The sequence below is a fragment of the Camelus ferus genome, chromosome 33, assembly GCF_009834535.1.
Source record: "Camelus ferus isolate YT-003-E chromosome 33, BCGSAC_Cfer_1.0, whole genome shotgun sequence".
In the NCBI taxonomy this organism is placed as follows: Eukaryota; Metazoa; Chordata; class Mammalia; order Artiodactyla; family Camelidae; genus Camelus; species Camelus ferus.
The window spans coordinates 6,375,082-6,402,895 of record NC_045728.1 but is presented as its reverse complement, the minus strand read 5'-3'; the positions used below and the strand labels follow the sequence as shown (position 1 = coordinate 6,402,895).

The 27,814-nt window shown below is 40.0% G+C and overlaps 1 protein-coding gene across 1 annotated transcript in view; it reads right to left on the bottom strand.

Moving 5' to 3' along the window:
* Positions 1-27,814, bottom strand: part of CDON (cell adhesion associated, oncogene regulated) — an 87,565-nt gene that overhangs the window by 40,803 nt on the left and 18,948 nt on the right. The window contains 8 exon segments of the mRNA XM_032472719.1: positions 2,446-2,799; positions 7,645-7,726; positions 7,728-7,915; positions 9,227-9,514; positions 10,201-10,344; positions 11,206-11,352; positions 12,612-12,884; positions 14,578-14,714. Coding sequence (XP_032328610.1) covers positions 2,446-2,799; positions 7,645-7,726; positions 7,728-7,915; positions 9,227-9,514; positions 10,201-10,344; positions 11,206-11,352; positions 12,612-12,884; positions 14,578-14,653 — 1,552 coding nt within the window. The 5' untranslated portion in view covers positions 14,654-14,714.

Below are 27,814 nucleotides of genomic sequence, written 5' to 3'. Positions count from 1 at the left end.
CCGGGAGCCAGCGAATGCAGAGATGGACTCGAGCAAGTGGAGGTAATTAGCCGCGGCTTAGGGCAGCGGAGAAGGACCTTTTTATCGTGTTTCGTGGATCCTCTGGGCAGGTTACCACTGGGAAGTGGTATCTGGCTGTGGAAGAGTCTGAATACCACATGCCTCAGTTTATACAGAAGCATGAGAAAAATCTTATGCTACAGCCTGAGTCTGCTGCAGAAGTATCAGAATTCCACCTGTGTTATTCGGGTTGCAATGAGATGTTTCCACCACTTTTATTAAAAAGGAGATTCAATTTTCCTCTACAATTCCCCGTGATGTATAAAGTGAGCACTCACAAGATACCAGATTATCAGTTACAAGGCCTTCACAGCCTTTTCCAAAGTTTCTTCACATCCAGGACCTTAATTTATTTTCAAAACAACTCTGTGAAATGGTCAGGACATCTACCTTTTTTAAAGGTAGTATTTTTGCTTGCTTGTTTGTTTGTTTTACTGAAGTGTAGTTGATTTACAATGATGTGTTAGTTTCAGGTGTACAGCAAAGTAACTCGGTTATACATATATTTTCTTTTTCAGATTCTTTTCCACTATAGGTTATTACGAGACATTGAATATAGCTCCCTGTACTATTCAGTAGGTCCTTGTTGTTTGTCTATTTTATAGATAGCAGTGTATATCTGTTAATCCCAAACTCCTAATTTATCCCTCTGCCCCTGAGGTAGAATGTTTTTTGAACTGGATGAAACTCTGGCTTTCTAAGTACTGTAACTAGGGCAATAGCCATGAATTAACGACTCTGTGTTGAGACCAATTAAACAGGGAACAGAACCAGATCTGCCAAAGTTGTTCCCACTGTGACCACTCAAACCAGCAACCCCACCCCCAAACTATTTAGGACCCCAGGCCAACTCCCGTTATAGTTTCGAAGAGTTACAACTCGCTCTACAAATATTTGTACATTCAGGACCTCAAAAACCCAAGGTCTCTGGAAAGGAAAAAAAAAAAAAGGTGGAGGAGGGAGCAGTCTTGCTTACTCCCCCCTTCACAATAAACAAAGTAAAGGCTGTCAGTGTGCTAGAATTTAATAAGGCTCAGATTCCTATGGGAAGAAGTGGGTTGTTACATGCTATTCTGAGCTTTAATAGACTCAGCTAGACTTTAATAATTATTATAGCGCATGTAAAAAAGGCAACAAAAGGACCACTCAGGTAGGATGCAGCTCATGGGGTTACTATACATTACAAAAATGGTATTTATCAAGACATAAAATCCTGGGGGTGGGGAGGAACTTAAAGATCTAAAAAGATGTAATCTAAACAAGTTAGCTTAGGGCTTCAGATTTCTCATATTTAAAGTGAGGCAGTTGGACAACTAGATATTTCTCTCGTCCCTTCAGCTATGACTATGATGTCCAAGCCTCCCTCTACCCTCTATTTACATAAAATAATCACACCAGCCAAATGCTACTCAAGCAGCGCCCGCATTACACCTGTCTTAGAGCTAACACTGTTGAGCAGAGCCATTCCTATTTTGGCTCGGCAGAACAGATCAACACACGCACACACACGTACATGTACACGTCCACAGAGGTGTATAAACGTATGCAACACTTAACTACCTTCTTTATTTGAGGATTCTTAAGGTTTACTAAAATTAGCAACTATTTCTTCCTTCCCTAAACACCACCACAAGGGATAATTATAGTTAAATAATAATTAGATAGTAATAATTAGAACCTAATCCTTGGTATTTACTGAAGGCTTTCTACTACCAGACCCCATTCTAAGCACTTTACAGGTATTAACTCTTTGAATTCTCACATCAGCCGTATGAGGAGGGTGCCTTCACTAATGCCCACTGATAGAAGGTTTGAATTTAAATTAAGTCAAATTTGAATTAATTTGAGTAATATTGATATTCTAATACCAGTACTTCAAATTAAGTCATCACCACCTAAAATCAGCAAAATATAAAGAATATTATACATTCCATTAGAAAAATAAGTTTGAATAAGATTAAGGCAAATATACAGATGGGTACTGTTTGACAGTACGGTGACGCTCTATTCCCAATGACAGCCAGCCTTTCAGACTCTGAACGCTATACTTACCAAGCGCCCACCTGAAAAATGTCTGCAATGTCATTTTCAGGAGTTTAGAAAACCAGAAGTATTCATGTCCCAAAGAGGTCAGACTTTGGGCTTTCTCCCAAATGACAGCTCTCTGCAGGACAACTACAAGCTTAACACACATATCAGAAGCGGAGACCAAGATTCGTCGGGTTCGCGTTAAGGCCAAAAAAGGCAGTCCTACACTTCACTGCTGTTGGTAAGAACGTATATATTTAGAGACTGCTGGATTCATTAAGATATACTTCAAATCACTTTGTCCCCTACTGTCAAAGGAAACCATCCACCCGAGAAGAACCTCTAATGGAAACTCACCGACTGTGAGGATGGCTTCCGCCTGGGCAGTGCCATGTTCGTTTGCAGCTTCGCAGGTGTACTTCCCGGCCTGTTCCCGAGTCATAGCCTGAATGTAGAGAGAGCTTGAGCCCCGCAGGGACGTGATGAAGTAGACAGGCTCCAGATCAGAACCCCCAGGTCTTAATAAGTGGGATTTTCGGGATTCAGATCTAAGAACTCGAGACGGATGGCCGGTTAGCAATCCACGCCTGTCATACCAACGAATGGCTGGAACTGGCAGTCCGCTGGCATTGCAGGACAAAGTCACAGAGTCGCCATCGGCCACCTCTGCACTTGCTGGCTCTGCAGTTATAACTGGCTTGAGTCCACTGTCTATTAAAAAAAGTAATTCACATACAAAAAATTAAGAACATTGTAGTACCTACCATGCAAAATAACTTCATCCAGTGGCATAAATGTTCTCAATGTCGTGCACAGGCAGCTCTCTTAGAAACATCTTCTTTTGGTTTTGTTTTTTGTTTGTCTGTCTGTCTGTTTTTGGTGGGGAGGTAATGAGATTCATTTTATTTATTTATTTTAATAGAGGTGCTGGGGATTGAACCCAGGACCCTCGTGCATGCTAAGCATGCTCTCTACAACTAGCTCCTTCCTCCCCCCGGAAACACCTTTTATACGTGTGTTTCTAAACAGTGCTTTACACGCAGAGCAGTGTGGTGAACACGTCCATTCACTGAAATAACACTGTTTACAATGTTATGAGCAAGGAGTGATGCAGTACTAACAGTAATGATTAGAACAAAGATATCTCCCTCCTTGTTAATTTGCTTCTCAACTTTCCCAAGTCAATAAAAAAAAAGGATTTTTCATAGTTGTGGGCTCCTGGACACTTCTGACATAGGTTGCCTGTCCTTCAGAAAGAAAGGAATGTATATAAAGGAATGTACAGGGAGCTTTCCAATAGGTCTCCTCAGCACATCTGACCACTGTAAATACAGAACATGCGAAGCCAAAACCTCAGATTTTAACACGAAAAAGGTGTAAAGGAATATAAAACTAAATAGTAGTCCTTTAAAAAAATAGTCGATACTGGCGGGGGGAGGGGGGTGGTAAAATCTGATTATAAAAATATTGAGAGAAGAATCTGTTCTGAATTATAGTTGGTAAACATATTTCTGACCATACACATGAAAAAAGTTTTATTTCTAAATGAAAGTGGCACCAACTCCTTCCTTTTGGTCCCAGGAATTTGGCAGGGGTGGGGAGGGGGGTATATTTTTAAGAGATCTCACAATAGGATACTGATTACAAATGACATCTTCTCTAGCATGTCTTTCTCCTTCTCCAGCTCTACTTCTTATGTTTGACAAAATCAGCCAACACTTGGCAAAAATTCAGAAATCTGATAACCAGTCTAGTAAGTGTAAAATGCTATCTCACGGGTCGTAACCTGCATTTCCCTCAGTAGTCATGAGGCTGAACATCTTTTCATGTGTTTGTATGCCACTCATTTTTCCTCTTCTGTGAAATGTCTTTTGTCCATTTTTCTGTTGGGTTCTTTATCTTTTTTGCAATGGTTCAGAGTTCTCTATACACACTAGGTACTGTTCTTTCATTAGTTACATATGTTACTAAGTATCTTCTCTCAGTTCATTGCTTTTCATTTCATTTTTAATGGTATCTTTTCACAACGAGGACGGTTTAACTTTAATGTAGTCATTCCAATCTTTTCTTAAAAGTTAGCCTAAAATATCTTGCTAAAAACGTTTACCCAGATCATATAGATATTCTCCTATATTTTCTACAAAAACGTTGCCATTTTGCCTTTCATAGACAGGTCTTTAATCCAATGGAAACGTGTCTTTGTGTACAATGTGAGTTAGAAATTTGATTTCTTCTTTTTCTCCATTTTGATAACCAAGTATTGCATATCAAAACTCAAAATGGATATCCTCCCCCTTGGTGATCGACAATGCCCCTTAGGTCAAGTCCTTTTGGGTAAATGTCTTTTTGGTGGTCTCAGATCTAATATTCGTCTGTTCCTGTACCAGTGATAAAACACTTTCTTAATTACTACACATTATCGGGTATGCGCTAATATCTGGTAAAGCAAGTCTCCCACATTCTTATTCTTTTTCTTTCAGAGTAACTGAGCTATCACTGGGCCTTTGATCATCCATATAAATTTTAGGATCAGTCTGTCAAAGTCCTCAAAACACTGGTAGGATTTAACTGGAACTGCATAGATCTACAGAAAGTTTCTGGAAAGACCTGACAATTATATAATACTGAATTTTGATATCCTTGAACCGTTTCATCTTTCTATAAACCTGGGTCTTTTAATGTTGCTAATATAAAAAGGTGATTTAAAAAAAATTATTTATTTATTTATTGCAGGAGGAAGGTATTTAGGTTTATTTATTTAGTTAGTTTTTCGACAGAGGTGCTGGGGATTGAACATAGGACCTTGTGCACGCTAAGCATGTACTCTACCACTTGAGCTAACCCCTCTGCCCAAAAAGGTGACTTTTAAATTACACTTTCTGTCTGTTGCTGGTTATAATTGTTAATTTTACACAGCAGCTCGACTGGGCTAAGGGATGCCCAGAAAACTGGGTGTGTCTGTGAGGGTGCTTCCAGAAAAAATTAGCATTTGAATTGGTAAACTGAGTACAGCAGACGGCCCCCTCCAGAGTGGGTGGGCACCATCCAATCTGCTGAGCGCCTCAAGAGAACACAAATGTAGAGGAAGAGTGAATCCTCTCTCTATGCCTGAGCTGAGCCATCCATTTCACGCCTAGGACAGCAGACATCAGTGCTCCAGGATCTCTGGCTTTCACACTTTGGTCGAGCCTTCAGCAGTCAGCTCCCCTTCCCCGCAACTGATCTGCATCGTCGCTTTCCTCCAGCTCCAGTTTGCAGACAGCAGACTTGGCCTCCATAACCGTGCGAGCGAGCCACTTGCTATAATAAATCTCCTCTATGTATCCTATTGGCTCTGTTTCTCTGGAGAAGCCTGGCTAGTACACTGGTATACAGAACAGCAACTGATTCTTGCTTACTGGCCTTCATCCAGCCACCTTTGCTAAATGCTCTTATTATTTCTAATAATTTGCCAAAAAAACTATTGAGGATTCTCTATGTAGACAATCATAGCAGCTGTAAATAACAGTTGGGTTTCTTTCTTTCTTTCTTATCCTTACATATTTTATTTCTTTTTCTTGTTATTCTGTGCTGGTTAGAATCTCCACTGTGATGACAACTGAGAGAGATTTTAAAGGGAATACTTCTAACTTTTCACCATTAAAAGTAATGTTTCCTGTAAGTTTTTGTTAGATAATCTTTATCGAGTTAAGAAAGCTCCCTTCTTAACAATATTCAATATCTTGTAATAGCCTATAGTGAGAAAGAATATGAAAAAGAATATATATGCATAACTATGCTGTACACCAGAAATTTACTCAACATTGTAAACCGACTACACTTCAATTAAAAAAAAAGTTCCCTTCTATTTCTGTTTATCTAAGAGTGTCTAACGTGAATACTGGATTATGTCAAATGTTTTTTCTGCTTCTACTGAGATAACCATATTGTTTTTCTCCTTTATTCAATAAATGGAATGAATGATACTTTATATTTCCTGATGTATTACTGGAATAACTCCTTAGTCAAACTTTATCTTTACTGACTCTATTTTATCTTAATTTTCTAACTGATTTCTGCCTATATCTTTATTATCAGCTTTCTTTGTTTTCTGTAAGTCTATTCTCTTATTTTACTTAGTTCACTAATTTTCAGTTTTACTAGCTTTCTTTTATAAGCATTTAAGGCTATAAATTCTTTTTATGTTCCATTTTCTCATACCTCACACAATTTGATTTTGACATTCATTATCATGGAAAGCATTTTAAATTTCCCTTACGATTTTTTGACCCAGCTATGGAGAAGAATAATTTTAAATTTCTAAATACATGCCAGTTAAAATTACTTTGTATTATTACCTTCTAAATTAATTGCATCAAGTTCAGAGAACTGGTCTGTATCACACAGATTCTTTGAAATTTGAAATATTTATAACTCATAAACAAAAGGTTAATTTCCTTAATAGTTAAAGAACTTGTATAAATAAGAAAAAAGACCAACAACCTAATTTAAAATGGGTAGAAGACAATGAACAGGCAATACACAGGAAAGCAAATTCAAACAGCTCATAAACACACGATAAGATGCCCAACTTCACTCGTAATAATAAGAAAAGTACAGATCAAAAGGTGTGCTTTTTAAAAACCTATCAGATTGGCAAAGATTAAACAGAAATTTTGACAACTGTTTGGTGAGGGTATGAGGAAACAGGCAGTTACACGCTACTGGTGGGAGAATGAACTGGTTAACAATTCTGGAGAGCAATGGTATCTATCAAAATTACCAAGGCATATATGCTTTTATTCAGCAAGTGCACTTCTAGGAATTTATTTTACAGATATTCATACATGTAATAATGCAAATAATGTCATGTAATAATAATAATAATGTCACACAAAATAATCTATGTAGAAGGACATTTATTATAGACTCCTTATAGCAGCAAAGGATAAGAACTAGCCATCAATGAGGTACTAGTCAAATCATCATAACTATACAATGGAAGACTGAGCAGGCATTTTTAAAAAGAAATGAAAATACTCTTTAATGTCCAAGATACATGTTAAATGATATATGAAAAATTCAAGGTAATTTTTAAAGGCAAAATTCAAGGTAATTTACATGAATGCTACCACTACTTCTGTAAAAAAAAAATAAATAAATAAAAAACCCCAGATGTTATTAAATGCACACACACACTCACATGGTACATGCGACTGATTATGCACGTGCATACAAGGATATTCAAGAAACTGATAAAACTAGTTCAAAAGAGAAATCTGGCTGGCTGTGGGATAAGAGTGAGACTTTCACCATTTACCTTTAGAAATTATACCTTTTTTAAACTACATGGTATCTGGCAAAAAATATTTTTAAAAAAATTTTAATGAGTGTGATTAAATAAGGCTGTTTCTTCATGGAAATGCCTGCCTGCAATTAGAAACGAACATGGAAAGCGAACACACTTCTGTTATGGTGACAGGATTATTTCCTTTTAATAAAAATGATTTAATTTTAACCACAACAAAAGCCCATCTGTAAAGTAAAATTTCCTGATTACCTAACCTAAAAGCCTACCTTTTTCAATTTCAAGTCTCCCAGTAGACTGCATAAATCCAATCCCATTGTCTGCTACACACTGATACAGCCCGGAATCTTCCGGTGGTAACATCACTGATTTTCAATCCATTTCCCGCAGTTCGATGCCGTGGGGACGGACGAATGGGCTGTGCATTGTGAAACCAGGTACGGTTGGGGGCTGGGTTCCCATGAACCTCACAGGTAAATTGCACCGTGGCACCCAGAGACACGGTCTGATCGTGCAGTCCTTTAGAAATTGAAGCATGTTCTGAAAACAAAACGTATCAATTAAATTCTAGCCCTCAAGATGTACTTTTTAAACTGTTGCATGAGTCATATAAGACCTCCTCTCTACCGATAACTAGTTGAAACTAAATTGCATTGTTTACTTACACTCTCCCATCCTCGGTGGTCATCAAGAAAAAATTAGAAATGTATTAACTTTCCTCCAGTAGGGTAAACCATATGTTACTAATACGTTATAGCCTCTTTGTATAGACCTCTCCATGCACTTAACTCCCAACACAACACAACAAATACACACACACATACACACAAGCATCGTTTCTAATCTCAGGCTTCCCTGAGCATTTGTTTCAGGTGATCTGTCTGAAATAAAGTAATCGTTTCCCTGGACTTCCCACTCAGCAAGAGCCAAAACAGAAGAACGCTTATTTGCAAGTTTTGTTCTTTTGATGGTCAGTTCTGTGTTGAGGCCAGGTGTATGCTATGTAAACCAGGCAAAAATCTTCCTTTAGTATCTCCAGCAAATCACTTTTTACCCGGACAAAGTAAATCACGTACTGGCACTTGTAACACATGCCCAAATTAAGAGATTTTGCATATGAATCTAGCCCTAATGATCATGAAACTTTAAAGCCCACTTGCCTGTACACACATTAATTCCAGTGTAACCTGTGTCAGGCTACTGTTGTGAATAAACAGTAGCCTGAAGGTTTACAAAAATTATATTTACTACAAAACTACTTGCTACCTATGTTTTTCTCATTTTCATGAAAAGCTGTTTTGATAAAAGAAAACATTTTCTGCTGTTACACATGATAGTGAGATAAGTAGCCAGAAGGGAAGAAAAGAATAGCTTTATCTAGAGAGTAACACAGAAACGTGGGTGAAAATAACGCAAATTTCACAAGCCAGCTAAAAGAAGGTGAAAGCATTCCAAAGGGAAAAGGAAAAGAAACTGATTTCTTTCCGAGATGACGTTTTCTAGCTGGCACTCTCAGTTATCACTACTGGATACTGCACACTGACACAGCCCAGAATCTTCCATCCTGTAAATCCTGTCTCTCTCCTCGTCACTGAGAAAGAAGGACAAGGATCTGTACTGTGTAACCAGGTGAGGGGTGAGGTTCCCCAAAACATCTCAGCTGAAATGCTCTGTGTCCCCCAGAAGTACTGCGCAATTCAGCTGTCCTTTAGAAAAATGAAGCTTGTTCTGGCTTCTGGGGCAGCTATTTCTAGATAGTCCCTGCTCCATTCACAAACAGATTTCCATTCAAACATGTTAGACCAGAAAAATAGCCAGGCTTGAGGAAGAGTTAAACAAGTAACACCTTACCAAGTACGTTCACCATGTAGGTCACATGTTTGACCTCTCCAGACCTGTTCCCCACCACGCAGGAGTAGTTGCCGGAGTCCGCTGGGTCAATGCTGTTTGTGGCAAGATGAGCATACAGCCTTCTCCAGCTGCCTCCCAGCTCAGCATCCTGGCCGTCCTTCAGCCAGTGCACCTGAGAAGCTGGGATGCCACTCACCACACACTCCAGGGTCACAGGGCTGTGAGACAGGACAGCTAATGCCTGTGGAAGGGTGGGGTGAAGGATGTGAAAGCCATCTGAAGAAGGGCCTGGAAAAAGAAGGGAGAACAAAAAAAAATCATTATGACTACTAAATATTCCCTTTCCAACATCTTCCTTAACAAAGCTGTAAAGTTTCCCATCTTCCCATTTATTCTTCTTTACACTACGAGATCCTAGCTGGTAACTAAACTCATTTTCAGTTGAGAATTAAAATGGAAAGATGCGGTGATCCCTTAGGGCTACTTCAAAATTAGCAGTTTGGAAATGTCGAATTTCCCACAAGGACAAGGACTCCGACTTCACTGCGCTTCTGACTTCTGCTGATACCTCAACTCAAACAGCATAAGTTAACAACCAGCTATGACTTATCACATCTGAAAGGGAACAGACACATATTTTTTCACAATTCACAGTTAGCCATCAGTTTGATTACCACTGATACAAAGTTCTATCTTCTCTATATTTTCTTTTTATTTGAGCCAAGGGCAAAGTTCCCCACATGTATTCCACTCTGTCACCTTGACCAAAATTCTCTTCAAAAAAGTCATTATATTTTTAAAACGTGTACAGTGTTATTCTATAATGCATTTATTTATGCCTGTAATCTTTTATAAGACTTTCTCATGATAAGCAAGCAGGGTCTAAAAGAAAAATGAACTCTCATGTCCCAACTTTCTATGAGGAGTGCTTCCGAGGACTCCTCTGAGTGACCGTTATTCCCCCAAATACTTACGACTCACAAGGAGCTTTTGGCCAATGGGTTCAACTTTTAATTCATGTGTGACAGGATTAAAAGCTGCACATTTATAGGACCCCTTGTCCTCTAGGGATACATTCAAAATCTGCAGATTTCCCGAAGGCAGGATTAAGTAATTCTCTGAGGAAGGAAGGGCATGCAGTTAGGTCTTTCTCTTTATGAAGGACACCAGTTAAAACTAACAGAGGTTGATCATTAGACTTTAAATTTAGGCGTGACATGAGCAGCAAATTGGGGAAAATTCATTAAATGAAAGAATAGGAAAGTCAAGGCAGGGAAAAAAGAAAAGTGAATGGTACTAGAAGTAAGAAGATCAAACCCATTAGAGCCTCTGACCACAGATCACTCACTGAGAACATCAAAACACAAGAGGCACATTTGGACCGAGACACACCGACCACAGCCACCATCCTGGGCAGATCTCGGCCTACAGCACTGATCACCCCGTATGCATTCACATCTTCATTCATTTCTTCTCAAATATATGTCCTGAGAGCCTATTTCCTGCCAATGTGGCCAGGGGAACGAGTGCTACAGTGATGAGGTAGCAGACAAAGAAAGCTCTGGACTCACGCAGCCGATGTTCCAGTGCAGGGATGGGGAGGCAGAGAAAGGGGAAAATGACAAACAAGCAAATAAAAAGACAAAAATATACCGCGAGGGAAAAAGCGAAGCTGCGTAAAGGGGACAGAAAGCAACACGGCTTATTATTTTAGATGGAGCCTGAGGGTGAGCTTCTCAAAGGAAATGGTTTCTGAGCAGATTCCTCAATGGGCTGAAGGTGTGAGCCCTGGGGGGTGGGACTCGGATCACTTCTACACTGATGTTCCCTTTCTATACTGTAACCACTTGTTCTCATCTGCACCTGAGTCCCGAGAGGAGCGATAATCCAGCTTATGCGTTTTTGTCCACAGTCCCCAGCACACGGAGCTTACTGACATTGTTTCGTGGGCGCCACGGGCTTTTCGTGAGCAGTCTCACCTGTGGAGTGCCTCAGCCACTTTCCCCGGATCTTGTAGCGCACCTCAGCTTTGGGGTTACTATCTGGTACCTTGCAGCCAATGAAACCAGTACTTTTTTCTTCGGCGGTAATAACGTGCTTTGTTGATGAACCGAAGTCACCAAGAACTGAAAAAAAATTAAGTGCGTAAGTAGAGGGATAAATACATGCATGCAAATTTGAACTCTCTTTCCCAAAGGAAATTTAAAAACTAAAACATCTGCAACATGGTGGTTGGTGGCAGCTCATCCCAGGTCCCAGAGGAGCAGGAACTTCTTATCTCAGAAGGTGGCTGGGTTAGAGGTGCACAGCTGGGGGCTGGGGCTAAGCCACGGCACCCTTTTCCAGAAATCGATGCTTCCAGGAGACTACAAGACAAGCAAGCTGTTCTAAAAACATTAGGGAGAACTGTGAAGCACAGTTTTTCCCGTTCTGTCAAGATAAATCCTTCTTAATCCAGTCTCTCATCAAAACCCACTTTCCCTATGCATCTTTATTCTGTTTGTAGCTACTTGCATTGCAATAAAATGGTTTATAAGAATGAACCTAGGACATCGGGGGAAAAAAAGCAATGCATCATTTGCACTATCTGAATACACTAACTCGGTCTCAATTTCTCTCAGTTTAAGTTTAGTACGGATGGAGCTTGCATGGAACAGCTTTTTATTACCTCCAATGCTGAGAGCATTCTGCAGCCTGCCCCCAGGAATTCAGCCCTCCCGTGCGTATCTTGGAGCTGTCCATGGGTCACAGCTCTACAAAAACATTTACTCTTCTCAGTTATGACAAACTCACTACTCCTGGGGAATCCAGATTTGTTCTGTAAATAGGGGTGCCCTCACAAAGACGTTTTCCGTGACTGGAAGCCATCACCGTTTGAAAGGCAGATGGCTCAGACTTACTAAGAAAACCACGCACTCCAGATTTTCCGTAAGTTTAATATTCACTATTCCTTTCTTTACAGTCAGTTTTCCCACTTCTTTAGCCTGGTTTCAATTAAATAAATGAAAATCACTCTGAAAACCACTATCAGTCCTTGGCGTGATTTTTCCAGGGACTGCATGAAATAACTGCGTCAAAGCAAACAGCAGCTTTTGTGCTGTTGGTATTAAGGACTCTGAAATACTCACAGAGAAATTCAGATGCATGTTAGGAAATTGTTCTAACTCATTTCCATCCCCCTTGTTACAGATGAAGACACTCGGCTAGGCTTACAGAAAGTCAAGCACATTTATTTCCCCAGGTGAAGCGCACAGTAAGCGTCAAGGGATGAGAACTCATATGTGTCTGACTCCAACGCCCATGCTCATCCCATTACTCAAAAAATGCAAGTATTAACAGTAATCTCAGGAAAAAGCATCTATAACAGGAACAAAACTAGACTCACCTGCAATGGATATAGTTGCAGGACCGCTCACAACTGCACCGACGCTGTTGTTGGCAATGCACTGGTAATCACCCGAAAGGGAGGGGTTGAGAGAAAGAATAGTCAGCGTGCCCCGATGAACCTTAATCTGGTCCTCGTTTCTGTCCAATCTTTTTCCATTATGCAACCATGAGATATGCGCGGTCACAGGTTTAGCAGAACAGTGCAGCACTACAGGTCCACCAAGTTTCTGGACAGCAGACAATGGCTCAGAAGTAAAAAAAGGTGCCAAGTCTACAAGAGAACATTCCCCGTGTGCAAAGGGGTGCGGGGAGTGGGAGAGAAGAGGGCATCAGGGGAGAGAGAAAGAAGAGTACATTAAATACACTTCATCCAAATCAATACAACTCAAGGCAATCCCTTATTTTTATCTGTATGCTATGGCCTTTAGAGCTTGTAAAAGTTCTAGGGACATTCTTTCTTATGTTTTGAAAGAAAAAGAGCAACATACTGCCATAGAACTTCACAGTTTGGGCAGAATAGATAAGAATCCTTATGCTATAAATCAAACAAAACACTAACTTTATAAATGAGAGACGGCAAACTGCTTTTTTAATGAAGGCGTTTTTAAGAAATGGAAGTTAATGGGGGGAGGGTACAGCTCAGTGGTACAGCACGTACTTAGCATGCACGAGGTCCTGGGTTCAATCTCCAGTACCTCCATCAAAAAAATAATAATTAAAAAAAATTTTTTTAAGAAATGGAAGAATCTGAAAAAGAGAAGATGACTTTTATTAAATAAAAAGAATTATCTCCCATGTTACCAATAGGAATTGACTTTAAGGGCAAATTATTTTTATAGATAAAGGCTATGGTACTTCTTGACTACTTCCTTTTAATATAAAATAATGTTCAACTTGTAAGAAAACAGAAGCAGAAAGTCAAGAAGCCAAACTGAAATACAAAGTCTATTTTTTTTTTTTTTGGATATAAGGATAAACAGGGTATCAATCTCAATATTTTTATTTAGTGTTCAGAATAGTTTCATCTCTTACGTCTGTTCCTCCAGGAACTTGGCGGGGAGGGGTTTCCACACTCAAGTATCAAAATAAATTCCTCTCCTCCACCCAGAAGAGGGTGGGGGACAGGAATACTATTAATCTGGTGCAATAAAATACTTAAATTTAAAAAAAATAAAAAATTGCTGAATCTACTCTTACAGGATATTTTACCAGAAATGAAGATCAAGGGAAAAGCCTTCACTGAATCTGAGGTTGTTGTTGAGCAAAAGAAAAACAGAAACAAAATTGCTAAATCAATTTTCCCTTCCTAAATTCAATATAGTTACACAGTATTTTTAACAGATATAGAATTAAATAAATATCACTGAATAAATAAACATGACTGTATTTGTATATACTTCTATATAAATCTTCATGAAAATCTAAAATAAAAAGAAATGCATGTCGGCCCCGTATTAGGCTCGGGCTTATATACACATTTAACAATGAACACATTTAAGCTTCTCAGAAACGCAGTTAGACAAGAAATTAGGCAAGGTCACAAGGGACCTGGGATTTGAACCAACTCCTCTCTCTCCAAGTTGAGTACTGTTACACACTGACTCTAAAATTTCTAGTTGGTGGTGTGTAGTCAGCATATTTATTCCTATTACAATTTCCAAATTCAGAAATTTGTAACATATCCTCATTGAAAAAAAGCATGATCAGAAAATATTTATTTTTAAGGCAACAAAAGGGATAAATTACAAGGACAGTGATGGGAAAGCCCTAGGTGCCCAGAAGCACTACCAGGAGGTCCCGAAATTGCTTAATTAATCAAATTTTTAAAATCATTCCACTAGTCAAACCTTAGGAATGCCTTTAGAAGCCATGACTACTGGCAAACATTAGAGTTGAAGCTGGCTTTTTGTAGGATTTAAGATGAGGAAAAGCTTCAGCCAAAAAAGACCATGTTCCCCTCTTACCTGAGCTCACAGAAGAGCACAGAATCGGAAGACTGACATACAGCAGTGTCTGTAAGGGTCCCAGGTCTGGATGCATCGCGCCAGATAACAGAAGCGGGCAGGACAGACTTCCAGAGCAAAATCCAGAACCTGGCTCACTAAAAGACATTCAAAAACAAAAACCAAAAAAAAAAAAAAAAAAAGAAGAAGAAGAAGAAGAAGAAGAAATTCTAAATAACAAAAACATCTGAAATCTTTTATCTGAACAGCCAGAGTTGTGACCACGATGCCTGCCATCTATTTGGAAAGCTCAGTATAGAGAATGTCAAATACAAGGCATTTAATGATCCATAGCATCTCAATTCACAAACTAATCTCTAGACATTAAATTAAAGGAGTTCTGCTCACTCCTCCAAGATACTAAGATACCTCCTGTTACAAAGAACCTATCACGCCACATGAATACATAACCACCTTGAGCTCATTTGTTGGTACCTCCCAAATATCCCAAACTCAGCACAATCAAAATGCATTCCTCCTGCACGTTTCTTAAGAGAGAAACAATAACAAAAACAACAAAATGATAACTAACACTGAGATACTGCTTAGTATGGGCCGGACACCATTTCGGTGCTTTTTCTATATTAACCAAATCTTCACAACCACCGTACGAGCTGGGTACTTCTGGTTTCTCCCACCTTTTCAGATGGGGTACTCAGGCTCATGGATTGTGCTGAGGATACACACCAAGGGCAGGCCTGGGTGGGGTTGGGCTTGCCTGCAGAACATCCAAAGGCCACTGTGGTGAGAGTGGACTGAGCCAGGAAATAGAGCACAGGGAAGGCTGGGCCGGCTCCCATCCAGCTTCGAAAGCAGGGGTGAAGATGTGGGAATTTATTCTAACTATGATGGCAGGTCCTTGCAGACTTAGGGGAAGGAGTGACGGGATCTCACTATGCTTTAGAAAGATCACCGGCTGGTGGAGACTAGACTGAAGTGGGGCAGGAATGGAAGAGGGAGACCAAGGGGGAGGTGACGTACTCGCTCAGGAGAGAGATGAGCACATGGGGGTTAGACCAGTGAGCTGACTGAGGAGGCAGTGAGGAGTGACTGGATTCAGAAGACATTCTACAGGTGAACCAGCAGAATTTGCTGAAGGCTTGTGTATGGAGTGTGAGATAAAGAGGATTACTCTTAGTCTTTGGCATAACAGAGTAAATAAAAACTCTGTTTACTGAAACGGGGAAGACGTGGAGAGGGGAAGACAGGCTGAAGAGGAGGCTGCGCACCAGTTGCGTCTCGGCCAAGGTAAGCCTGAGACCTGTGAGGCCTCCAAGTACCGCTGTCAAGCGACAGGTTCGTGGAGGAGCCTGCAGCTGTGGGGAGAAGTCAGACCCGACCAGGCGGATACCAGACCTCTGAAAGCCTTGGCACTAGACGAGCTTCACAGATCCACCAGAGGAGAGAGACTCCAGCCCTTAGAGACTGAAGGGAGAGGAATGAAGTAGCAATGGGGACTAAGAAGAAGCAATCAAAGAAACAGGAAGAAATCCAGGGGAATGTGGGGTCCAGGGAGAAAAATGGAAAATACTTCTAGGAGAGAGTCATCAACCGTCTCAAACACTGCTGGGAACTAGAATGAGATGAGACACCATTAGAAAGGCGTAATGGAGACCTCGGGTGATGTGTAACAAGATTGGTTTCAATGGAGAAGGGACAAAAGTTTGATGGATCTGGGACAGAATGGGAAGGGAAGAAACAGAAAAACAGGCACAGAAAACTCCTTCAAGGATATGCTATAACAGGGCAGCAAAAAACAAGGAGAATTGCTGGAGACGGATGGATGGCAGTCGTGGAAAGGTTTGTCTTTGTGTTTTTTAATATAGGTGATAATACAGCACATTTACAGAGCTGAAAAAATCTCACAATACCCAGCACTGGTAAGGATGTGGGTATAAATCACTGTGATCTATTGCTGGTGGAAATACAATCAGTAAATTCCTTTTGGAAGGAAAATTATTCATTCATGCAACAAATAGTTGTTGAATGCTTATTATACGCTAGGGACTATTTTAGAAGCTGGGGGTAGAGCAACTTAAAATATATATAAATAAGAATAAATAACAGACAAAAAGGTATACCTCACATTCTGTAGGTGAGATGGACAATAAAGATAAATAAACAAAATTAGTAATATTCGCAAGGTCCCTGCCACCCTCCAGATATATCCCATTCTTTCTCCTCTGTGCTACGTCTACCAGCTGCACTCACCACTCTGTCCTGCAGTTTATCTGGTTACATAACTGTGTCCTCTTTAAAGGCAAGAATGATGTCATATTCATCTCTGCAGTTTTTAATGCCTAGCAGAACACAGGCACTTGATGCTTCTTAAAATGAAAGGAACACCTTAATGTGATGTAATTCCCAGAAGTATGTTAAAGAGCAGAATTTGATGAGAATTCTACGTGCCTGCCCATTTGTGCAAAGAAAGGTGAATTCTAACCACTGAAATAAAACTGGGCAGTAATACAAAGCAAAGCACCTGAAGCACAGCCTTGAATAAATCAAATGATATTTCCCAGACTCTGCTCACTTCTCTACGCCAGGTTCTCCAACATCTCCAAGTTGCAAACTGCAGTTTATCTACATTGTGGACTATCAGTTCAAGGACCGCCTTTCAAATGTGTTCTTGCTGAGCTCTTTTTAAAGTGGGAGAAAACACTTCGGTACCACTCAGTGGCAGAAGGGGCCAGCTGTGTGAAAAATTTTCTGGTTTATTTGAATTCTCCCTTGGTTCAAGGGTAAGAACTGACACACCGCGGCTAAGCAGTCAAGGCAAAGTAAACACTCAAACAACTTGTTAACAGGAGAAACTTCCCTGAGAGGATGAGGACAAGGAAGCGTGTTTCTTCCTTTTGCCAAATCTTTCCTCAACTATTTATTTATTGAAAAGCAGTGAAACAAATTCCAGAGTCAACTTTTAACCCCAGCACATGATCTGGTGCGTTACTTCACAGCTGTCCTTTCAAATGCCATAGCTCATTACTGCTACCTAAATATTACCACACGGGAATATGCCGGTCTTTCTGTTAGGGTAACATGCTGTCTGGTGGTTTGGGAGATTGGAAAGAAATTATGACCATGACAGTCATTTACTAAATATTTGTTGACTTGGTTTATATTTACCCATAGCAAGCCTGCTTAGCTTTTTAGAGATTTGTGAAGATGAGAACACGGACCCAGGTTCTGTTGCTCTGTGGGTCAGGTCGCTGGAAATTACAGTCAACAGGCACAAGTGCAACCCGGGTCCAAACTCACTAATAAACATCACTGACCACGAGGAGGGTTAGATGATGTATAAGTCAGAGTATACGCATTAGCACTGTTGAATACTATTGTCATTTTCAAAAGTATATTTTACGAAAGAGGAAACTCTTAATATTAGAGTTATTGCTATTTGACTAGTAACTTACTGGAAAACCAAAAAATATATTTTAACATATATATTTTTTAAATATATATATATCTAACATCCATGTGCAAATATACATAAGTATATACTATAAATGTATATAAGAAATGCATTTTATATTTTAGAATTTATATACACATAAATATAAATGTATAAATATACACAATTTCCCTGCACTGCTCTAGCAAATGAACAATCTGGTCATGTTTATCACAACTGAACAAGGCCCCTACCATCCTTTCACACACAGGCCAGTGGCCTTAACATGTATGTCATCTTCCTTAACCATAAAAATTTCCCCTGGCAAGGGAGACACCGGCCCTAATTTCCTCTGCAAAGAAACTGTTATCCCATCCTCCTCTCACCCTCTTTTCTGACCTGGAAACAGTGTGCAGAGAGAAAAGGTTCACAGTCAGAGGACGCCAGCCCACTCCATCACCCATCCCTTGCAGAAGGTACTTTGGCCTATGTTCTGGCACACAGAACATTCAGATATCCTCAAGCAAAACTTAAAAAAGAGAATTCTAACTTAAACCACATCAGGTAGAACAGAATTCTGATTTAAATCGCATTGTCATTTTTCAGATGTCAAGTGTTTTTCTCACTTAGAATTTTTTTAAGGCGCCCAGTGTGATTAACACAATGCCTGGTGATATTTTAAACAAAATAGTCAAGGTTTTTTTTTTTCACAAATTCTGCAATGAATATGCTACTTTTTCAGGTAGAAAACTGTTAACCGTAAGTTTCTACAAATACTCATTGACAAAAAACATACACATTCAACACAGAAAATGTAGAATTCACAAATGTACAAAAAAGAAAAGTAAACATGATGATTCCACCACCTAAAGACAATACATCAATATTTTGATACATTTTTAACTAATCCTTTTCAGGATTTACATAGCTGAGATCATGACACACATGCAACATAGTTTTAAATCCTGTTTTATTCATTTATCATCTATTGATCGTGTTTACTTATTAAAACTATTCATAAACATAACTTGTAACGGCTATCGATACTTTCTTGAATGGATGTACTTTAATTTGCTTAGCCATTCCCTACTGGATAGTTAGGCTATACCTTTTTCACATATGTGTGTATATATGTATGGTTTTCTAAATTTTTTTTGCTGTTACAGATAATGCTGCTATGAATATCTTTGTCCATAAATCTTTAACCACTCTTCTAATAATGCCCACGTTGATTTTTAAACGTGGAATTATTGGGCCAAGGAGTAAAAACACTTTCAAGACTCAATATATAGATTGCCAAGTTATTTTTCAAAAAGACGGCCACAAGGTGCAATGCCATCCCCAATAACCACCATCATCACAGTGAGGGGCTCCCACTCGCCAACATATTACTTATATCCTTACACTGAGATAAGCAAAGTGTGGATTTAAAACATGAATTTGAGAAATTAATTAAAATATCTGATAGGGCATAAAGCAACATTCCTTGTCTAACCTGCTTGGGATTTCTCTATTCTAAATTTACATGAAACTAACTGCAGAAAGTATTGAGAGGAACCGACAATACAGGTCACGCTGATCAAACCTCGTCTATCTCTGAACTTTTGATTACAAAAAACACCATGGACACAAAAATCTCTGCTTTCCCCCCAACATAGGTTAAGGGGTCACTGTTGTTATACCATGTGATTTTAACTTATGTATTTCTCTAAAAAATAAATTTGTATGCCAAAACTGCTAATAGACACTTCTTGGCAATATTTGCTGGCCTTCAAAATAGTAAATTACCACTCATCTCAAAACGTCATTCTCTCTTCTTACTGTTTTTTTTGTCCATAAAGCATATATATATTTCTACATCCCTCAACTCCTAGAGGCAGTAAAATGACTAAGGACTTGGATTCTAAATTGGGTTCCGTCTCGCCTTACTGTTGGTCATAGGCAAAGACCCAATCAATTCCCCACGTGAAACACAGAAGTGTTAAGGCTCAGCCAACTCTCTGGTCTCAGAAGGAATGACACAGGTCATGAGGAACTTCTTCTACCTCCTTTGTATCTTCAGAGGAAGTTAGTGGCCAACAAAATTCCATCATTTTTGCTGCAGTTCTGAATGGCTGACTTATGTGTCTGAGACGATGATCAGTGGTCACTTTGTCCCTCAAGAAAGCCCCCAGTAGCACAGTCTCTCCAGGGCACACACACACAAAAAGAACGGCTAGTGTAGGGCCCCATTCAACCTGCAAATCAGGGGATAATTCTTTCCTCCATGTGGTAAAAATCTTTATTCACCCACTCTCCTCCCCACTCTCATATGGCCCAAGTGGTGCTCTTCGGGTCCTGGACTGACATCCCTAAAGACTAGCTGGTATCTCCTGACTTACATGGCTTTCTCTAAGCCTTTCCCTCATGTCTACAGAGAAGGCAATTTGTCTTGCATTACAAACTGTACTTTCAAGCCATCCGAGGCTTAGGAGAATTTCTGTCGGCAAGGGAAGCTAAAGGTACTCCTCGTCTCAGAGTAAGAAAGGAAATAGTTCCCTAACATTTGCTTAACTTATTGTTCAGGTTATGAACTTCATGCTTTTATAACCCCTTTTCAACATGCTGCCAGAATAATTGTTTGGGAAAAGTCTTTCCTGAATTTCTAGATTTGATTCCTCTGTTTTTTGAAGGAACGCCTTTGCTTTCCTAAGGATGATCAAAGCCGTCTCTCTGAATTATCCCCTCCCTTGACTCCTATATCAGACTTCTCTGGAGTCTTTGAGGCTTAGGAAATAACTGTGATTAATTTGTGAATAAAAACTCGGCTTTGGGATCAGCATTGTTCTTCAAAATAGAAAATTCTTTAAGTTAGCTTCCTTTTTAAAAGGCATCTTATTCTTCAGGAAATAGTAATTTCCTACTTCAAAAAAAAGATTGATCCTTATTTTCAAACAATCTATTTCAAAACATCTCAACTGTTGAGGGAAAAAAAATGAGTTTCAGCAATAATTAAAAGAAAAAATAAAATATGTATAGTTTAAAATTTTGATTAAATACTGATTAATTCAGCACAGTTTCAATTCTGGAAGTCAAACATACAACACACCTTTTTTCTTAATCCTCTGAACTACCTTGACTTTAATCACAGCCAACTTTAAACCTCTCCCTCAAAGTTGTCTTCATTCTGAATATTTGAATAATTCAGCTAAGAAGCAAACATTATTTCCTGCACAGACTTCTGTGAGAAAGAATCCTTACTTTCTCCAAGAACTATTTACTCAATCAATTAATTCTATACATAGGGCATCGACTTTGGGCAAGACCCTGGGAAGGGTATAAAAATAAGGAAGAGGAGGAGGGCATTGCAGCCTAACTGTAAAAGAGGACCTGACCATGATTAATTTTGTAAGAAAAGTGTCCTAAACACAATGAGTAGAAAGTATTAAAAGAGTTCAAAGCAGAGGAATTCACCATTCATTCAACAAATACTTAGTGCGTAACTACTATGTGTCAGGCACTGGGCTGTGCTGAGAACTCAGCCCAGAACGAAACAAGGCAGGACACTGCCTTCACGAGCCTTCGAGTCACAGGAGGACAGGTGACAACTGAGAAGTCATTCAAGCACAGACACCTAACAAAACGACTCAAGTTCTCGCCACAAGGGCTCCTGCAAAGGCATTCCATGTTGTGGATGGCTTTCTTTTCATTTGGTGTAAACTTTTATATAACTGTTTCTATCAGAAACTAAGAAATAGTACTTTGATGTTACAGCTTCAGGCAAAGACACACCCACCAGTTTACACGACACTGCAGTTTCTAGTCTGAAAGTACCATATAGAGGAATCTGAACAGCCTGCTACGTCTATGTGGATGCTCTGTGAACAGATGCCAAGAGAGGGAGGTCCGTGAGCATCTTCTCTGCTCTTCCATCTGCAGAGTGTGTGCGTCACCTCCACAACTTGTGGAGTGCTCTGGTGCTTAGCCTTTACTTTGCCGTAAGGTGCTTTCATGAGCTGTAACTGTTTTTAAGTGCCATGTGAATGCAAGATACCTATGTGCCTTTAGAAGCCTTCCCGTCTCCAAGTCCATTTCCTGACTCTCCCCCACCTCCGAAGGGCTTCCTCGCCAGTCCTCCTTCACCAGCCACCACCCTCCGGTCTTCTCTTTCTCCTTTGCTGAGTCCAGCAAACTCACTGCACTACATTTAGGACCAAACTACTTACTCACTTTCAAAATAGTGTTTATCCCCTATACACAAACTTGTTTTCATTGCTTGGTGGATTTATTTTTCTATCTGTGGAAACTGTTTGGCTATCCTGGATTGGGGTGGAATACAACATGATTTGTTTTTTCCCCATCAGAATCAATGGAAATGGTTTTTGCCAAGACGCACGGCTTTGGGGAACTACAGGTTTTCAGGAATTAAAGTCGGTAAGTGAGGATGAAATAGGTGAGCCACAGAATAAAGTAACTACAGGGGCCACTGGAAAACCTGAAGAGTCACTTGACCGACACCGAGAGGGCTGAGAGGACCTCACAGAGGAAACAACGATCAGGTGACTCATTGGGATGAGTTGGGGTGGGGGGAAGCAGGGGGCGTGGCGTATTCCAAGCAGAAGGAATAGTGTGTGTGCAGAATTCTTTAGAGGGAGAGAGGGGCAAGGACAGGAGCAGTGAGAGAGTGAGGCCACACAGGTGAGTAGAGGCTAGACCATAAAAAACAAAAAAAAAGCGGGTTAGGATGTCTGGATTTTTCCCTAAGAAGGGAGTAGTAATAGCTTTTAAGCAGGCAAGGGACAAGATCAGACCTGTGCCTTTGAAAAATCATTTACGCTGCAATGTGGAGAACGGCTGAAGAGGGGTTAGGAGGCTGTTGTGAGAGAGAATGGGGACCCGTCCTAGAGAAATATCAGGGGTAAAGGTAAAAGGTCAAAAATAACTTTAAGACATGGACATATTTAGAAGCTACTTTGGAGGTGGACTTGATAAGACTCAGATAGTGAATGGTTTGCGAACTGGGAAAGAATACGGCTCTCAGACATCTTTGGAATCTATGGTCCAGCTACTTCTGTTTCCCCACTGCTTCGGCCTTCAATGAAGGAATTACGGCTGCTGTCCAGGTTTCTGGCTTGGACAAGTGAGTGCGTGGATGATGTGTGTTCACTAAGGCAGGAAGTGCACGGGAAGCAGCAGGGCTTCCCATGGTTTGCCGTTGCTGTTCGGCGGGTAGCAGGGAATGGGGAGAATGCATCTTACGGTGTAGAGCTAATGAGCTGAGGTGCAGATAAGAGAAACTCTAAGAAAGATACCTAGTAGACAAGCAAAAGAAACGCTGAAATGCTTGAGAGAGAGGAGGAACTCTTGCTCCCTACTGGGGATGGGGCCTCAGGCTGAATCCTTAAAAACAAAAACAAAAACAAAAACAAAAACCAAACCCCATGACCTTTAAAGGGGTAGCAATTTGACACTCAACCCACATTATCAATACTACTAATAAAAAAATGTTTAACAAAAAAGGGAAAGATAGAAAATGACATCCCAGGGATGGAGTCAGACACTCAGACTTCTTAAAAATAAGTTTCCAAATGTCACTGGATTTCACACTCATGTACCTTTCAAAGGTACTTCGGTTTAGGGTAATCAGACACATTCCTTCATGAAAGCCTTTGATCAGTGACAGTCTTCACGTGGGCCATGTGGGGTCTTGAGAAATGAGAGTCTCAGCTGGCAGGCATCCTTCGGTGGGTTTACTGGAGGGGTGGGTAGGGGCAGGAGAAGGGTGAGGAAAGAGAAGCAAAGAGAGTGCTACCCTAAGTCCAGTGGCAACACATAGTCAGCACGTTCGTCTCTGGGGTTATTCTCGATGCTTTTAGAAACTAGAGGATCCCTTAAAGTAGTCCTGTGCAACTGACAATGATGTGTTCTCCGGCCACGTGGCTGGGAGGCAGTACGAGGCACATACAAGTCTTGTAAAAGTAGAGCTGCAGGGTATCCAAAAGCCCCAGGCCCTGGGCAGGCCGCTCTCTTACCAGAACTCAGCCTCGCTGTTGGACGTGCAGCTCTTGGTGGTACCCACTTCGAGAGCGCAGAAGGTTGGCACGGCCATTCAGATCAACATTTTTTAACATGTTGACACCTACAGACTTCACAGCCCCTCTCCCCACTCCTGCGGGGTCTCCATCAAGTCAGCCAAGCACGCACCCTGATCCTGCCGCCTGCAGAAGCACTTCCTTTCACTGTGGACCGTCAAAAGTGGAGGAAGAAAATGGAAGTGACTTGGAGTTATGGCACCAAAAAGGCCAAATGAGCAAAGAAATAATCAACTCCACATGAGCCACTTCAGCTCCCACACAATGGAAAGGGCCCAGGACTAACCCCAGGAAAGGTCACTGAGATCAAAGGTCACCAGCAGAAAAAGGCAACAGTGAGGGGCTGCCAGCTGCACCAGGAATCAATGTGGTCTTAATTACACACCGACAGAGGAGGGGTCGGAGCCAGAGCCCAGTCGGGTTCTATTCACAATATTGGCGTGTTTAAAAAAAAGTCAAGTGTTCCTGTCCCACTCTGTTTCAAAGAGACTATTTCTTCCTGCTTCTAGAGCACAGGAAACCAAGAATTGTGGAGATAAGATAATTCTGGCATCCACAGTGAGCTGGCTGGGAGAATTACGAATATTTAAAAGCTTAGCTGCATAGAGACAGTAAAATTCTAAAAAGTGACTTGGGAGAGATTTTTAAAAACACAAAATACAGCAAGTTTCAAGGGGATGACTTTGCAAGCATCATAGAGTCAACACTTGCCAAAAACCCAACACTCAGTAGATTTTCAGGTTTGTCGTTGGAATTGGCTTCATGGGAAAAAATAACAGAATTACGGTAACCACAGAACAAATGCCAAACGCAAAATTTAAGTTTGTAAAGAACTAGCTAACCTTGAACGGACTGAGGTTATAAAGATCCAAACAGACATCCGGCTAACCTTCTTTGTTGGAGAATGAGAAGGAGAAATACGAAAACATTTGAAAAAGAGCTGTAGATAAGTGTTAGGTAATAAAACTAATATAGTTGTTAATAAGTCCAGTGCTTTGCTCAGACCTTACCAAATGGAATGAATTTTCCCCTGGCCATTACAAAAGACACCGTAATGGGGTCTGGTTTAGATTTCATTTCAATAACAGGGAAATAAGAACTCAAGGAGAAATTCATTTCCATGAAATACATTCTAATATATACAGTCAAACATTTAGGACAAAGCAAAATAAGAAAGATTCAGAAATTGAAGAAAAAACATCTTTGCTGCAAATAAACTTGAATCAATGCTGGTTGAGCACTGGATCTCTCTCACAATGATTTTTATATTATATTACCTGCTGAATTATGAATTTCCTGGAGACCTGGAACATAGTGATATGAAATTTCCAAGGACCTTCGTCCATCTTTAAACTTGGCCTCATAACAGTAACTGAAGGAGTCTAGATTGCTCAGGAGGCCCTGCTTTGTTCAAGTTGGTGATGTGAATTAGGTCAGATCCAGCTTCATCGAAGCTGTTATGGCTCCATGTCAGCACACTGGGCACTGATAATGAGACACTTCAAGCACCCTCATAAGTTGGCATACGAGTCAATCACAGATTCCCACGCACTTAGTACACAATCACCACAAAAGGAAGGATAAATCTAAAGATAAATAAAAAACAGACGTTGGCCTGTTGGAAGAAAACCTGCATTCCCAGACACTTTGATAGGCAATGAAAAATCAAAGAAACAATCAAGATACAATGTCCTGAAGAAATAGAAAACAGAAAAACAAATCAATCTCATGGTTACAGGGGAAGGGGGAGGGAAGGGGTACATTTGGGAGTTTGAAATTTGCAATGTTAGCTACTATATATAAAAATAGATTTCAAAAAAGCTTCTTCTGTATAGCACAGGGAACTACATTGCTATAGTAATACATCTGTAATAATCTTTAACAAAAAAGAATATGAAAATGAATATATGTATGTATATGCATGACTGGGACATTGTGCTGCACACCAGAAATGGATACATTGTAACTGACTGTATTTCAATTTAAAAAAAAAAAAAAGGATCGAGATATCTTTCTAAATGCAGCACAATATAGCATGACATTTTAGTCCAACTGGGAGATCCCGAGACAGTTGTAGCACTGGGTCCTGTCTGTCCACCAGAAAGGAAGCAAAGCTTGTTGGGACAACTCTGCTGGGCTGCGTATGGACAAACCAGCAGCTGCTGCTTTGTGACATTACGTTGGGCAACAGTAAACAGGATGGTCAAAAGAAAGAATTCAAGGAAACACCGATGCAGGAGTCACACACAAGTATACAAGACACACAGACACCCCAGGAAAACCGCAGCAGCAGACAGACCCAACCTGGAAGACAGATAAACTTACTCCAATGATGCTTCTCTGGGCAAAACTTTTCTGAAAATCCTTTGTTAATTATTTTCAGTGTCCATGTAGAAACAAGGCATAAAAGTCATCTCATTAGGTTATGATCACACCTGATTTTGACCTCCATGTAATCTTAACTCCATCATCATCACCCAATTAATTCATGAATGGTTATTTCCCAAAAGAACTCAAGAACACCAAAAAATTTTTTTAGAAGTGCCATGACTAAAAAAGATAATTTCAAAAGAACTCCAAACTTCTTGGTACAGTAACAGCAATGTGAGATTAAATATACAGCTTCCTGAGGTGACAGACTTCTTCAAAGACACAATTCTCATTTAGATATGTGAGTTCTGGTGTATTTCTTAAGTCTTTCATATCACACTGTACTCACGTTTCCTCAGTGCACAGCACTTGTCATACCTGACAATGTATAGAATACACGTTACACGTTGATATATCCACAGACCTTGTAGCTGGACTTGTAAGGACTCATCACTAGCTTCAACGCACAACGTGTGGATTTGGGGTTTGGCTTTGTTTTTTGGTGAGATTTACCAAAATTAGAAGAGAATTATGAGTTTACTGTTTACATAATGACAGATGATTAATTTCAGTCTTAAAAGTCTAAGAATGCTGTGGGCTGGATCCTGAGCTTAATTTTCTAAAATCTCTTCACTCAACCCATTTTCTAACACACATTATGAATGGAGGTGGAAGCTGTAACCCAAAGGCACAAAAAGCAGTTTCTCGTTCACTTATACAACAAAAATGTGTCAAGTACCTATGTTCAAGATAGCTGGGGAAAAAAGACGGGCAGAGGGAAGATGAAGTAAAATAAAACAGCAGAGCCCTTGATCTCATTCCCTAAACCTCTGACATCTTTAACGCCCGGCTTACACACAAACAGGAGCATTTAAAACTTTTCTGAGGTCTAAAAAAGTTTCGAAAACTGACAGGGGTCCTAATTTTTTAAACAATATATTTTAAAAACATTTAATAAGTACATTTTAAATATTTTTTTAAGTTAATAATTGGTGATCTAAAGTAATGGATTTCTTTTTCCTTCGGAATGTTATCCAGGCAGAACATGTATTAATTTAGTGTGGCTTAGGTTCTGTCTGCAAGTGGAAAAAAAAAACCCACGATTTTTCCCCCCAGCTTTAGAATTCTATGACAAGCATTTTACAAGCGCTGTGTTTAAAATGAAAAAGCACTTAAAAGCTTGTATGCACCTCTTCCACTGGTTTTGCCTCATCTTTGGCAGCCTCCAAAAATGACTGTGTAATGAGAGAGGAGAGGGGGAGAGAAAACAGCAAAGGTATCCAAAATCAACAAAATTTCAGCTCTAAAAATTAAATCAAAAGCATATAGTTCAGCACTTCAGTTTGCAAGCAAAAAAGAGACTGTG